Here is a 16131-nt window from a genome sequence, read left to right as displayed (position 1 = left end):
GTATTGCCCTGTGGGTCACAGTTCTACATCAATTTAAGGTGTAAAAGTTCCTTCCTAAAGCTCATGGTATTATTTATCAGTGTGAATGCTTTCTCTTCACAAAGATAAAATTCAGAGCAATTTTATGCATTTTCAGTGGTAGGAAGCAGGGCCACATCAGTATCTGACACCTCTGTCTTCAGAGTGCTTTGGTGTGCTGCTCTTTGTCATCTCTGTTTTTTCCCTGCCACCACAGGTGTCTTGGAGTCCTGTGTGCTGGAGACTCGAGTTTCCTACTATAGATGGAGACAGGAAGCCAGGGGGCTGAGCTTTAAATAAGTTTTCTTTCTGTTCTAGCAAAGCTAGATTCTGGCCTTGATGTAGCTGGAAGCTCGTGGAGACTGCATACAGAAATGCAGTTCATTGGCACTTTGGGTGTGGGCTCGATGGCCTGTGTAAATCCAGTTGTCTAGCTGGAGATGTGGTTGCTGCTGTGTTCCTTGCTTTCCCCCACTGCAGATTTGCCCATCTGATGCCTTCAGCTCAGTCTCAGTGAGCTCTGTTAGCTTAGCAGAACACAAATTGTTTAACAGAAATAAAATGTGTTGCCATTGTTCACAGAAGTTTGAAGTGGTGGTGGTGTCTGTTGAGGAGGATTAGAAGTGTTCCCTGTAGTGATTTCTGCTCCTATTGAGAGGTGCTGGGTTTGCACAATTCTCTGTTGGTCTCTTACCTTGGCCCAGGAATGGACTGTGGGGGAACATAATGGTAAATTTAGTGGTGGGAACTTGCCCTGAGTGGAGGTGTTGAAGCAGTTGCCCAAGGGAGGCACAAGTGTGTGCCAAACACAAGAGTTAAAACTTTCAGTGTGCTGCTGCCTATCTGACCTGGATTGTAGTGTTGACCATAGATTGTGCCTTCTCAGAATTCTATTGAAATGAGGATGTTACTTTGATGCCACAGTTAACTTGAGATCCCATCAAGATTTCTGGATGCATAAGAAGCTGCTGTTCTAGATGAGAGATTAGCAGATAGTGATTCTGTTCTCTGCTTTACTCTGATCTTGTAAAACACTTAATCTACATATTTGTTCCTATCCCAACTTGTAGAAGCTTTGGAGTCACTTCTGGGATAATCCTGTTCTCTGCAGTTTCAATGCCATCCTCTCACTTTGGCTTTGAAGGGAGGAGCAGCTTCTGGTGCATGGGCCAGATGGATTTGGAGTTGTTCTGCTCTCAGTGCCCAATAAAGCAATTTAGGAGCATTACCAGCCTTGCATGAAACTAATGGCAGCAAGATTAGGGCTGGTGCCACTGTTCTGCTGTGGGAGGGGATGGAAGTTTGCTCTTGTGTTTTCTAGGAAGCCATGAAGCCTGACAAAAGTTATTTGCATGAATTTGCAAAACCACCAAAATAACATTGTTTTGTACTTGAGTATTGAGTTGCATTATCTCTAGCTATGTGTTACAAATTCAGTTCTATGCTGCACATGAATCCTGTGCAGTCTTGGAGTACTGATTCTTTCCCTTGCCTCCAGTTCCACCTCCCATTAAAAAAAGTGACTCATTCCAGCTCCTGCTTCTACAGACTGGTGATAACAGAGTGTTCTTGATGTCATTGCTGCTGCATGGATTTGACAGCACCAAGAGTGATCTCAGAAGGATGTGGCGCGTGAGCTGGGCTTTGCCATGCAAGAGTAGAGTCCTGCTTACCTGGGAGCCCACAGTGAGCAGGACAGGCTTAGGAAGTAACAGGAAAAGCTTAATCAAGCAGTATCAAACTTTTGTTTTAGGGAGCTAAATAAAAAGTTAAAAATTAAACGTGTAGTAGTAATAATAATGAGTAATAATAATGGCTTTCTAATCCAAAGTTGAACTCATTGTTGAACTAGAACTTCCCTAGTGTATCTTTCCTCAAAGGATTGGCAAAGTTGGAGAAGGAAAGGGAGAAGAAATGGTGAATAAAAGGGAATATAGAGGAGTCCAGGCAATTAGAGTGAAGTTACGGTGGCTTAGGCCTGCTTGACGAGGTTTATATTTGATTATTTTACTTAGGTGAGTAATTTATGCTGTGGGATACAATACTATGTGTATTCCCTGTTTGGCCACTGGTATCTTGTGTATGCTACATGTGGGTAGGGATGTAAATAGGACTGGGTGAGTCTCAGCTCTCAAGTGCTGCTTCACCAAACAGCACTGAATGCTTTCAGCATCAGCAGGAACATGATGACTTTGTCATGGTCGTGTTTTGAATTGTCAGCCTCCCAGGGCTGTTCAAGTGAGCTCACTCACTTGGAGTGAATGTGCAGGGCAGGGAGCACTCAGTAAATCTTCCTCCTGTCTGTACAGCTCCCAGGTTTGCAAAGCAAAGCCCAGCAAGCCCAGCCTAATCACTGTGTGCTGGAGCTGCAGGCTGGCTGCTGTGCGTTTGTGTCTGCCCCTGCAGGGCAGCAGCACTGAGGAGAGAGCTGCCATCAGACAAGTTCCCCTCCCTGGCAAGGAGGGCAGCTTTGTGCTGCAGAATTCCAGTACCTGGGAGAGAACAAGGAACCAGCTGCCTATGGCAGAGATGCATGGCACAGTGGGAGGGTTTTTGCCACAAGGGGCAATAACCCCTTTCTGCCTTGTCTATGTCTATGTGCATTTCTTCCTGTCCCCAGATTTTAAGGAATTAATATATTTTGAATGCCCTCTCTAGTAGAGAAGAGATCTATTGAAAGGACTTCTGGAATGAGTCTCAAGTAGGAAATTGAGCAGTGAGAATGCCTTCTCCCAGCTGCCTTTGGGTTTGTTACCTGGTCACCTCAGGGAGGTGGAATGAATGCAGGGAATCCTTCAGGCAAGTGAATGAGGAGGGAAATGAAGTCAATAGTAAGACTGGTCATGGCAACTTTAGAGCACACAACCCTTGTGTTCCCTTCCCCCTCTCCACAGACTTAAATGAGGGATGAGGCTGGAATGCAGAGGGTGTTTTCTTTTACACCACCAGCACTAAACAGTTCATGGCATTTTGCTCTCACTCTTTTCCTGGGCTGTGAAATTGGGGTACCCTATGTTGGGAGCTCTCCTCTGCACACAGACATGTGGTCACCCTGCCTTAACCTCGTTTAAACAGCTTCCTGTTCACTTTAGGATTAACACATCACTAGCTACCTTCAGAGATAAATACACAACACATCAGGGCTCTGGATAAAGGAGTAAATCCAAATCACAAACAGTGGGTTGTTGGTGGGATGACTCAATGCATTGTGGAGCTACTTAAAATATTTGAAGCCTTGGAAGAGCTTTTGTTTTCTCTCCAGTGTCTTTCATTGTTTGATTGGGGTTTGTTCCCAATGATGAAGTACATAATTCCAAAACAAAACCATTATTGGAAACAAGAAAGTCCAATCAAAAGCCATAAATTTCTGTCATTAGCTGTGACTTGAGCTGGAGTTTCTGGAAGCTGCATCTGTTCAGTAGTTTGAAGCAGGGAGGTTTTGCCTCACCCTGGATTGGAAAGGACCAAACAACCCACAAGTGATTTCCAGACAATGTGTGCAGCTTCTCCTGGACAGATACGCTTGGTCTCTCTAAGAAGAATGACTCAGGTATATTCAGCAATTCTGCATGGAATTCAAATAGTTCACTGTCTCTATCTCTCATTATGTTTATCCACTCCTCTGCTGCTTCCTCAATTTGAGGCTGTTTGAGCTTCCCTGGATTTTAATTTTAATCCTAAAAGTTGGTTTCTTAATGTTTTTCTTTTGAGACCATTTCTGAAGTGTCCTTGGAATGATTGATTGATGTTTAATTTGATGAAAATAGCTTTTCCAGGCTGATAAACTGAGGATGTGGTCTCCACATTAGGTCAGCAAATTCAGTTTTCACTTGCCAAGACAGAATTGCCAACCTGTAAATCATCTGCTCTGCTTTATGGATTTTTATAATCTTTTAAAGATTATTTTGAGTTGGTCCTTTGGAAAATTCCAGAAATGGTATTTTGAGCCACTGGGAAAGTATATAAACAGTACTTTCTAAATAATTTGAAAATGCTTTTTAAACGTTACAGTTCTTTGTTCAGTCCTTGGAAACATCAAGAGATTGCTGCACTTGTGTAAACACTGATTTACTTGCTCTCTGTTCAGGCAGCAGATCAACGTGATTCCAGAAACTTGCACAGAAACCTTTTGGGTCTGGTGAAATAAAGACTCTCTTTGTTCTGCCATGATTGACTCACTGCTGCAGAGTGGGTGACATGTTTTGCCTACCAAGCATGTTTTCTAAGCAGAGTTTATATAAAGTTCATGGAACATTAAAACAGATAGCCTCTTCTCTACTAATAAAATCCTCTTTATTATATTATTGGAAACAAAGTTAATACAGAATTGCTTTTCAGGTTTGTGATGGGCCTCTGGAATGAAGTCATTGGATTACAGTTTGCTTGTGCTGGTTTGGATTGATGGAGCTGATTTATTCCCTTTTTCCATAGACATTTGGACACTGATAAAACTCCATCACAATCCTTTCTTTAAAGTTTTGGAAAACTTGATGGTGACAGTGCACACATTCTGCATTCACTGCAATGTGTGGAGGGCCCCCAGAGTGTGAAAGTGTTTGAGTATTTGTCACTGAGTTTTTCTGGTTCCAAACACTGCTTTTAACAGGGGAAAAGGCATTTGAGGTCTGTTGGATTCCTTTATTCTTTTTAAATTTGAACTGGTTCTCTTTCCAGTGCACTGGCCTAGTGGCCTCAGAGCCTTACCTGAAGCTCTGAGATGTGTTTTGTCCTTTTCCTATTCCCTATCAAACACCATGTTTTGGTTTTATTTTATTGGCTCCTCCAATTTCTGTCTCCATGTCTGCTGTGTAAGTATTTAGTCCTGCTTGAATCCAGTCAAGTGTCCAGATCTTGCTGGTGGTTTTGATTTTTGTTGGAGCACTTGAAAAGTGAAGATGTCTCATTGAAACTTAAAAAACTTGAAGCAGGTTGTGAAAATAAAGATGCTGTGCAGAAGGAGAGGAAAGCTTTGCCAGATTGTAGCTCCAGGATCAGGGAGAGCTGTAGGAAGCTTTGGATGGCTCTGGGGGAAGCAGTCTCTGCCCTGTCTCTGTGTGCTGATGGATCAGGGACCAAAACCTCTCTTGAGTTTGAGATGTTTGTGATCAGTGCCTTGGTTTGACTATAGAGTTTTGTATCTCTGAGCTGGAGATGGAACTGTGCAGCAGCTCTGTGTTTCCATAGTGTTTTGCTCAACCTGCTGTAGAACATTTTCATTCATAAATAGATTTCAGGTTATGTAGGTGATTCCTACCCCACTACCCCTTTGCTTTCAGGTCACTAAAAACATTATTTGAAACCATTTAGCAGTCTCAGAAGTGTTTCTACAACAGTAAATGTCTGTGAAGGGATGTTGAACGGAACTGAAGGACACAGATCTAGATCTGTGCAGAGACATACTTGTAAATGATGTAACAACCTCTGAACTCTTTGTCCCAAGTTATGCAAGAAGGAGAAACCTGGTTCACTTGGTGCTGGTATTGCAGGTGCCCTGCAGGAATGAGGTGTACCTTGCTGTGTCCTGGTTTTTGCCTCTGTCACAATCTCGTCTTCATCTCCTACGATTGATGCTGCCATGCAGTGTTTGCAACCCTCAGCGCTGGCACTGTCACATCTTGGTGTCAGAGATGTCCTGAGATGCTGGAGAGGAGGAGAGGACAGATCTGATCTCCAGCTGATGGTGTGACAGCAGATAAGCTGTGGCCTGGCAGGGGTTTGGGTATCAGATAAGGGCTCAGTGGTTGTTTATCTCTGACATTGTGCTGAAGAAAAGGGCACTGAAATGCATCCATTTCCAGCAGCCATCAGTGAGGTGGCAGTGGGGCCCTGCACCGCTGCTTCTCCCTGCAGCACCCCTTCAGGAGCTGCTGGCACTGGGAGGGGATCGTGGCCCAGTGTGTGACAGCAGGAGCAGCTCTGTTTGCAGGCACCCACCTGGGAGAGGAGAGGAAACACCACAGCTTGGGGATACTCTCTGGTGGTGCTGAAGGGCCAAAATTACAATTATCACCGGAAAAAAAGCAGGGTAAGGTGGGTACACGTTGTGGGCAATGAGGATGTTAACACAGATGAGAGCCCACAAGCGAATCCAGGCACTGGGGAGGTTGAAAAGCTCCCTCTGTCCTTTCTCCAACACCTGTAAACCCACCCAGCTCAGCACCAGTGTTTGCTCTGATGAAGGTGTGGGAATGTGGAATTGCAAACAGGGCATTGCTGGGTTTGCATGTACAGCTGCTTCTTTGCTTTCTAGTACAGATTTCTTTGTAAAATCTATATCTTGGCCCTGGTTTGGGATTACTTAAACAGAAATCACTTTTTTTCTGTCACATTTTTAGCACCTTTTTTTTCCTTTGGAGAGGGAATAGTCCAAGATTACACTGTGGAAGGCGCATTGGATTTATTGATGTATCTTGAGTTTTAAAACAAATTCATATTTTTTCATTACTGCTAAGGAATGTATTTGGTTTTAATTTAAAACTGATCCAATCCTTGGAATGATCTGCATGGTGTCAGTCAGGCACTGGAGAGGTTTCAGTACCTTGTCACCACTGCCTGAGCCTGTTGGACTCTTTGGAGATGTGGGATATGGGTGCTGAAAATTTATTTGTGCATTTGAGTCTGTGATAGCTGGATCTGCATCAGCTTGGAAATCACTGGGGGAAAGCTTGGATTCTCCTGAAAATCAAAAAGGCAAGAATGTCTGGGATCTACAGAAAAGTGGTTGTCTTTCTGCTATGTGAGATTTGTATTATTATTAAATACAATATATAGCATTATCAGACCTAGGAAAATAGAGATTTTTGTCCTTAAACAAAGGTTTTTGTGGCTGCTGTTGCTGCCTGTTCTAAATTTTCCAGCGACTTTCATGAAATAAGTACTTTATTTAATTTATCCATTTGTTCTTGTATGGATATATGAGACTTCTAAGGCCATTTTTTCTATGCTCTTTCCACATACCTGGACACATTGAGTTTGCTAATAATTCACTGTATTTTCTCACCAGTTTCAAGACTGTCAGAGCATGTAGTGTTAAGTCTTTGTTTTTCTCAGTAGTAATTATTCTGTGTATTTCTCACTGCTGAGATGTGTTAGTGTGTTTTTCTTCAATTAATTGATAATTCTTTAAGTAAGGTCATTTCCTATTGGAGGAGTACAACCATGTGCTTTGCATTGGCACTGCTTGGTTTGCACCTCCCTCTTTCTGCACATGGATGAATTGTTTCTTATCTCCATGCCCCCTTCACCTGGGAGAGGTACCTATGAAATACCATATCTGCAGCTCAGTGCTTTGCCCCTTACAGATGTGAGATAATCACTTCATCTGGTGACACATAGAAGAATGGCTGCAGTAACTGCTGCCTTCTGGAATGAAAAGATGATGAGCTCTGCAATGAAAGTTTGTGTGTGTGTGATGTGGGTCCAGGTTCAGTGAGGCACAGGCTGTGGGTGTATTTGTGTCTTTAGCTCTGTCTGCAGACATTGCAGCCAGTGTAAGCAGTGGCAGTGGCAGGGACATTGCTGGGGGGGGTCTCTGGGGTAGTTTGTGCCAAAGAACACAAAACTCTGTGGAGCTGATGGTTGGCTCCAAGTCCAGCAGGTATTGATCTTGTTTAAGTCTAAAATGTTATGAATGCAATGGAGAAAAAAGAAACTATCCCACAGAAAATACTGTTTATCTACTGCTGGCTGGCATGAAAGTGAAATGGCCTTAAGACTTGTGGATGTTAAACTCTCAAGTAGTTTCTGTGGCAGAAAATTAGATTTATAGAATTGTGTTTTCAAAAATAGTTTGGCTTCTGATTCAACTATTTGGGAGTCCAAGGAGCATTTGTACCTTTGGAAATGTGAATGGATGGGCTTGAGCTTAAGTTGTAATTTGTCCTTTCTGATGTATGAACAGCTCAGTTTGATACTAGGGATTGCTGTTCGTGTCGCTGTATATTTATCATTTAATTCTAGCACTCCCTATAAAACCACTTGTGATAATGTAAACCTTTGTCATCCAGAAGAGGTACTTGGGTGTTTTGAAGACTGTTGAGGTTTTTTCCTGATTTTCTGCAGCTGTTTATTCTTTGCATTCCTTAAACACAGATATCTGAACTTTTCTCCCCTGATACCTTTTGCCTTTAAGTTATCAAATGTGTACGAAGTCCTTTAAAAAACAAAGGTGCTTTGAGGTGATATGGATAATGATTGTATCTAAATCATGCATTAGGAAAAATGGAGAACATAAAGGTGCACAGTTGCTCTAGAAAGCTACAGTCTGTATTATCTAGAGTCAGAGTAGAAAAAGCAGTTCTAAGAAGCTGAGGATATTAAACCTTAGGAACAAAGTAATGCACAACACTGTGCTTGTAGCTCTGGCATGGTCATCTAGAAATGCTTCTCAAATCTACAGCTGAAAAACTAGGGTTATTTTTTGGAAGAAACCTTTACTTGCATTTTATAGGTGTCCTTTAAATAAAGTATAATTTTTTAATGGTTTGGGGGTTTTTTTAATCATGGCCTTCTTGGCCACTTGGTATTTAGAAGAATGATTAACGTGGGGGATTTATTTTTGTTGTTCTGCAGCGGATATAATTTCTACAGTAGAATTTAACCATTCTGGAGAGTTGTTAGCAACAGGAGACAAAGGAGGGAGAGTTGTCATCTTTCAACAGGAGCAGGAGGTGAGTGCTGTCTAATTCCATTGTTTTTCCTATTCCCTTTTCAAAGACAAGGAGCATGTTTTTATAAAACCCCTTACACAAAGTGCATGCCTGTGTGATAAGTGATTACAACACTGATATTTAATTAACTTGGTGATAGAAGTTATTTTAAACACTCTTTGGTTGTGGTATAAAGAATGTTGAAAGGGAAGACCAAAAAGGGGTAGGACACAAAAGCCCCTTGAGGGAACTGAAGTTGGTTCTTACACAGTGACTCTTCTGGCTGTGATGATGATTTCAGTGGAACTGGGGATATTAAAAGTTGCCCTCTAGTAAGTGTGTGACTGTGACCTCAGATGTCCTTTTCCACATCAATCAAGTAAAACCACAGAATCCCCATAGCAGAGGTCTCTTTTCTTCCTTTACCCTTGGTTTTTGGGCTTTTGGCTCTACCTCTGTCATTGGGCAGCTGAGCTGCAGTGCCTGATTTTAACCGAGGCTGGAAGTTGGAAGTTTTTGTGGTTATAATGTATTTCAGGGAGATGCCGCTGTTAGTTTTGTGTAGTTTTTCCTTCAATGTCCATTTTAAAACTCCCAAAACTTGGCATTTCTGCTTCCCTGAGCAGAGAGCTGATCTGTGGGCAAGGCACCGTCCCTGTGCCAGCAGCTCCCCTCGGTCAATGGGGACATCTAGTGGGGCTGTGTGGCACCAGCTGTTGGAGTATTTTGTGGCTTTTTATTGTTTTCCTTTTATTTCTTTATTACTTTTAATTCTTGAGTTGTCGCTTGACACTTTTAAGAATCCTCTTGTGTAGCTTAAAGTTGCAGTAATTCCTTGCCTGCTTTTAGGTGAGCTGTATTTCAATGACTCCTTGGTTTTTGGAGCATAATCCAAGCTCACATCCTTAGGAGCTGGGATCCAGGGGTAGGAAGAACAGCTGGGTTGTCAGGTGAAATTGCGCAGAATTGTTTTTGGCATTTTTTTTACTTCTCAGTGTTTAGGGAATGATTTGTTCCAACAAACTGTCTAGAGCAGATTTTATGTGAAAGTATATCAAATAGAAGTGTTCTGTTTGCAGTTCTGTGCCCCTTTCTGCCACGCTCCCTGCAGAGCTTTGCAGACCACGCCTGCAGGAAGAGAAGCACTGCCCAGGGCTGTGTGAGGAGCTGTGCAGACCTGTGTGCCTTCCCCACTGCCAAAGTGCTGCCACCTCCGGGCTGGAATGTGGCAGCCAGTGACATCAGCTGGGTGCCAGGCAGGAAGTGAATCCCACAGCTCCCAGAAACTGAGCAGGAATTTGCGTGGGCACGGTGCAATTACCTAAACTGGAATTTAACATCGGCCGCTTGGACCAACACCTCGCCTTGTTTGGAATTTTTTGTTTTCCTTTGAGCACCATGAGACTGAGAGTTTAAATTTGGATTTTAGCCCAAGGATGGATTTCACATATTACTGGGCTTATGTATTATTGTGATCCTGTAAAGTTTTACTAGAATGCACACATAGAATATTTAGCCTCAGTCGTTACGGTCAGTCTGGACTTGAAGAAAAGTTCCCAGTTCCCTGGATTTCCTAAGGCATTTCCTAAAGCACAATAGATTTCCTTTCCAAGTTGTTCCATGCAGTGACCCAGCTTCAGTTGTTAGTTCTGACTGAGGCTTAGAACAAAGTCCCTTCCATTCTCCAGGGTGGGAAAAGCAGTGTAAGGGACAGGTGTGGTACAGAAATCTGGTGCCAAAATGGGATTTCTGACTGTTTTGCCCCATTATCCCTTCCCTGCCCCCAGCTTATTTTCAAGTACAAGAATTCCTGCCAGCTCTCAGGGTATGAAGCATGGGAAAATGATGCAAAGAATGTGACAAATGTGGGCTAGCAAGGGTTGTATCAGATGTGTTTTGGTGAGCTACTCAGGGATTAAATGAGCCCATGGACATGAGACGCCAGAGAAGGAAGGAGCAAAGTCCCCAGCCAGGGACATATCACAGCAAAGGCATCTGATGGTGCAATCTCTGGAGTTGGTGGGACAGGAATAAATCACAAAACTCAGCTTGAAACCACTACAAGTGAACATGGGGAGTACTACATCAGAAATGGATCCAATTTTTTGCACCCAGTGGATGAAATTCAAGGTTCAGTCCATGCAGTGCAATATTTTGGTGCTTAAGACACAGCTTTTGGAAAGAGGAATTGTGCAATTTTTCAGTTTTGTAAAACCAGTTGTACACCTGGTCAGGTAACTGCAGGGGTGACTCTAATGCCAGAGCAGAGGTGATGAGCTTTTTCCCCTTCTAGAAAGAGGAAGAAAAAGCTGCTTAAGCAGTTCAGAAGCTACTAGGGGACTTGGAGATTATAAACCAGAATCGTGGAGCTGCTGGTATAAATTTAGAGGTGCCATGTGGGATTTCCATAGTGTGCCTGGAAAGCTGAGTGTACTCACAGAGTAGATTTGCCATTTGTGTGTCTGTGTTGCAGGGGAAGAAATATTCCCTTTAAACAGCAAAGATGGAAAAATTAAAGATGAAATAAGTTGTAGTTTGTTTTGGTGGGGTTTTTTTTGTTTTTTTTTAATAGGTAAAATATTAGTTTGTTCAGCTGCTCAGCATTAATGTGAAAACTTGTTGGAGATGTTACATTCTGTGGAGAGTTTCTGGAAACTTAAGCTGCTGCATGAACTGTCTCTTCTCTGATGTTTTCTTAGCCAAAATAATAGAAACTTTAATAAATTTCTTGCCGCAGAGATGATGCTCATCTTATTTGGTTGACAGGATCATGAAAATCAAGTAGGTTGTACCCAAATGTACATTGTATACATGTCTTGATCATTTAATTCTCTTTTTAGAACAAAACCCAGTCTCACAGTAGGGGAGAGTACAATGTTTACAGTACCTTTCAAAGCCATGAACCAGAGTTTGACTACTTGAAAAGTTTAGAAATTGAAGAGAAGATCAACAAAATTAGGTGGTTACCCCAGAAAAATGCTGCTCAGTTTTTATTGTCTACAAATGGTAAGTATTTTGCACCATAACATGTTCTTATGTAGGTTTGTTATTAGGATTTGGTCTAATTCTCTCCAAAAGGCTGGAATCAAGCAGGGTTTAACTGCAGGGATCTGGTGACGTGGTTGTGGCTTCCCTGGCACAGGTGTGCCAGCACAGGGTGGGGTATTTGGGATTTTACAGCCCCTGTGTGCAGCTCACTGAGACCTTGCTGTGTGTGAGAGTCCCTGGGGCAGAGCTTACATTAATTATTCATAGCAGTCCCTGTCCTGACTGAAACTTGCTGGAGCTCTTATAAAAAGAACAAACTCTGGAGGAGGTTCTTTAATGCTTTTTGTCTTGTTTTCCCCAAGCAGCATTTTTGTCTTTTTTTGTGCGCGTGGGCGGCCTTGTCTTTTTAGAAGGCATCAGCAGCGATGACTGGTGTCTCTCCACAGCTCTCATTTTAACCTGTGCTTGTTTCATTGCAGATAAAACAATAAAGTTATGGAAAATCAGTGAAAGGGACAAAAGACCCGAGGGTTATAATTTAAAGGAGGAGGATGGACGGTATAGGGATCCTACTACAGTTACAACACTACGGGTGAGTAGCTCACAATCAGCTCGTTCCCCTCTCCCAGCCCATGGCTCTTGGAGGAACCTGTTCGTTTTTCGGTTTTCTTCTGGCAGATTTATTGACCAGAGATGATAGCTCAGGGACGCCACTTGTTAGTTTTCTCGGCTGTTTAGGCTTGTAAGTTTTCTGGTGTTGTTTAGGTGTTCTGGAAAGGCCCAGGGATGGCCTTGAAGAGCCCAGCGCTTCAAAGGACGAGGAGAGACTTCTGATCTTGTCTCGGTCTTGGTGTTTATTAATTGTTTATCTAAAAGATTTTCTTTCAGCCCGACAGAGGTCTGCACAGCAAGTCAGCCATGGGCACACTGAGAGCCCCCGGGGCGGTCACTTATCTTTATACCCGAAGTTACGTGTACAATATTTATCATTTCTCCCCAATACCTTCTACCCTTATTAACCGGTGCACTTCTAGTAATAACCAATCCCAAAGTGCCACCATCACCACAGAAGATGGAGGCCAAGAAGAAGAAGAAGAAGGACAGGACACGCCCCAATTCCTCCATCTTACTTCTTTAGACCCCCCTGTACTAAAATCCTAAACGCTGTGTTTTACACTTTAACTAACTTATCCCTTCACCATTCACCCAGTGAAACCTTCCCAGTCCTCATACAGGTGTCATCTCCTGTGCAGGATCAAAGTGCAGCCACCAGACACTTCTGGCAACATTCCAGGACTCCCGAGCCCCCCAAGGGTGGTCTCGGCCTCTCTGCACCTCCATCCTGAGGTGCTGAGATCCCACAGAACCACCCACCACATCATTAACTTCATCTTTCCTGTGCTGGCCCTTGGCAGGAATACTGACTTGTAAGATATTTCATCCAGCTTGGGACGTTGAAGGAGTGTGCTGAGCAGTGCTGCTATCTGTGCTAGGTTGGGGTCTCACTCTTGCCCTTCTCTGTGTGCTGCAGGTGCCAGTGTTCAGGCCCATGGACCTCATGGTGGAAGCCAGCCCACGCAGGATATTTGCCAATGCTCACACGTATCACATCAACTCCATCTCCATCAACAGTGACTATGAGACGTACCTGTCTGCAGACGACCTGCGGATCAACCTGTGGCACCTAGAAATCACTGACAGAAGTTTTAGTATCCTTTTGCCATTGTTCTGTGGGATGGGAACAGGAAAACTGTTGGGTTTTAGTTCCTTCCATGAGAAGTGTTTAGTATATATACAGAGAATTCATCTCCATTAATCCTGGCTATTTCTCCCTAGTCATTGTAAGGGCTTTTACTTCTGGAGAAGGAATGGTTTGGTTTGGAAGGGACATTAAAGCTCATCCAGGTGGGCAGGAGCAGGTTGCTCCAACCTGGCCTTGGACACTTCCAGGGATGGAGCAGCCACACCTGTGTGAAGTTTTTAATACAAAATAGCATTTTATAACATAGCAGTATAATTAGAATTTAAGCAGAATGAAGTTTTATATTAAATACTTGGGAGATAATTTGTAGTATAGAATTAATTACTGCTGGAGTGTGGAGCAGAACTGAAGCAGGTTTCTGCTGCTGTAAGAACTATCCTGAAACCGATTCAGAGTGTGATGTTACCACCTTGCTTTGTAGAAAAATTGTGTGGCTTGATTTTAACTCTTACCTGGGTTGTGCCTGGGTCCCACAAGCCTGAGGTAGCATTTCTGAAAGCATCTAAAACTGAAAAATACCTTGGGAAAAACCCATTTACTGGAGGCAATTCCTTAAAGAGCTGCTGCAGATATTGTAGATATCAAGCCTGCCAACATGGAGGAGCTGACAGAGGTGATCACAGCTGCAGAGTTCCACCCCAACAGCTGCAGCACGTTTGTCTACAGCAGCAGCAAAGGCACAATTCGCCTGTGTGACATGAGGGCATCAGCCCTCTGTGACAGACATTCAAAGTGTGAGTGCTGCAGTTCAGTGTCTCCCTGTGCCAGAGGACATTTGCTGTTAGAGTATATCAAACACTGAATAGTCTGTGTGGATTTGTATAGAATTCCTGTAGTATATTGATTATATTTAAAGCCTAAAATCTAAATAAATCTTATATTTATGTTTTCCTGGAGTAAAAGTAGTGAGTAAAATGAGTAGCAGCTTCTGTTTGGACACCAGGAATGGCTTTTTGCAGACTTCAGGTGGTTAAAGGCCATTTGGTCTGCACTTGGTGCTGGAAATCCGGTGCATGTGTCAATCAAGACTTTACATATTACCAAATAATTCATTCACTAAGGAGCTGACCTCAGCTTGCTACAACAATAGAGGGTATGGCAACTGTATTACCAATGTTTCTTCTGAAAAGTTATTTTATGTAACACAGAGTAACACAAGGTAGAAAGCTTGTTGAGACAATGTTAAAGTAATCCAGGTGTATCTTGTATCAAAGAGACACAAACTGACCTCTTGAAATGTCTGTCTTATTTTCCTGCAGTGTTTGAAGAACCAGAGGATCCTAGCAACAGATCATTTTTCTCTGAAATCATCTCTTCCATATCTGATGTCAAATTTAGCCACAGTGGTCGATATATGATGACTAGAGATTATCTGTCAGTGAAGATCTGGGATTTAAATATGGAAAATAGACCTGTGGAAACATACCAGGTACTGGGTGAAAATCATGTGGGCTGGGAATTAAAAAACATGGACAAGGGGTGAATCTTACTGATGGTCTTGATGTGGCAGTTACAGTTCTGTCTCTAGATTCAGGCAGAGCATCCCTGAGCTTTGGGGATTCCACACTCCTGCTGAAAGGTTGTGCTGTTTGCAGGGTGGTGGCAGAACCCAAAGCCATGTTTGGGCCTGGAAAAGCATCACTCTTACCCAGTGGGGATTTGGGATGTGGAGAGGCGATCTCCAGCCATGAGACTAGGACAGGTCTTTATGTTCTGCGCTCTGTCCTGAAGAAAACAGGAGGTGAAACATTTCCTTTTCGTAAAATGTTTTTAGCTGCCACTGAAAGTTGCTGTTTTCATTATAAGAAAGAGCTCTTGTGAACAGTCTCAGGTTCCTTGCTGTTGGGACAGTCTGGGAAGGCTGTTTTACAGGTATGAGTCTAAGGCTCACTCAGTTTCTCTGATCCCTCTTTTCCAGGTGCATGAATACCTCAGGAGTAAACTCTGCTCACTGTATGAGAATGATTGCATTTTTGACAAGTTTGAATGCTGTTGGAATGGATCAGACAGGCAAGTGGAATTCTTATCCCTGTGCACTTCAAATCTTTCCAAATTATTCTTAAAATGGGCAGTGGACCTCAAATACCTGGACTTGGACAATGCAGTAGTACTTTAGGAGACTGTAAGGTGCATTATTAACTGTAAGGATCTGTACCAGACCTCTAGGGGAACCCATGGGTAAAACTTCCAGGAATGTTCTTTTTCCAGTGATTTACCATGGTAGTGACCTGCCAAGAGCACCACTTAGGACAGCTATTGCTTCTGTGCTAATCATGCCATTAACTGCTTATTTGTGGCATTTAAAGCAGCTCAGTGGTTCCTTGTCAGTACTGTCAGACATGGTGTGCTTCTTTTTATTTTTTTTGAAATCTGACATCTGTCTGCTCAAATATTTTTTGAGGCAGAGGAAGGACAAGGAAACCTGTGAATCTGTTTTTCTTACTGAACAGCTGATGCAGAATCAGGGGCTATAAGGAATTTTCACAAACTAGATGTGCTGCTTATTACCTAAATTTGCCCACCTTGTGTGTCACTAAAAATCCAACGTGTTGGCTCTCTCCCGTGTGTGTGTGAAAAGCAAATTAAATAATGACATTCGAGGTGCTTAGATAACAAAATACCTCAAAGGGCCCAGGGAAGGTAAAAGGGTATTTTTGGGAAGTTTTAGATTTATAAAACCTGCTTCCCTTTAGCTGTAGCAGGTGTGGGTGATGC

The 16131-nt window shown here is 42.8% G+C and overlaps 1 protein-coding gene across 1 annotated transcript in view; it reads left to right on the top strand.

The window, feature by feature from the left end:
- PPP2R2A (protein phosphatase 2 regulatory subunit Balpha) overlaps nucleotides 1-16131 on the top strand; it is a 38707-nt gene that overhangs the window by 21763 nt on the left and 813 nt on the right. Inside the window, exons 3-9 of the mRNA XM_058820039.1 lie at nucleotides 8590-8687; nucleotides 11507-11672; nucleotides 12134-12246; nucleotides 13186-13363; nucleotides 13986-14150; nucleotides 14676-14845; nucleotides 15335-15426. Coding sequence (XP_058676022.1) covers nucleotides 8590-8687; nucleotides 11507-11672; nucleotides 12134-12246; nucleotides 13186-13363; nucleotides 13986-14150; nucleotides 14676-14845; nucleotides 15335-15426 — 982 coding nt within the window. The remainder of the gene's footprint in view (nucleotides 1-8589; nucleotides 8688-11506; nucleotides 11673-12133; nucleotides 12247-13185; nucleotides 13364-13985; nucleotides 14151-14675; nucleotides 14846-15334; nucleotides 15427-16131) is intronic.

The sequence above is a fragment of the Ammospiza caudacuta genome, chromosome 26 (assembly GCF_027887145.1).
Source record: "Ammospiza caudacuta isolate bAmmCau1 chromosome 26, bAmmCau1.pri, whole genome shotgun sequence".
Taxonomy (NCBI): Eukaryota; Metazoa; Chordata; class Aves; order Passeriformes; family Passerellidae; genus Ammospiza; species Ammospiza caudacuta.
Note: the sequence above shows the minus strand (reverse complement) of the source record. Positions and strands in the feature narration are given on the sequence as shown.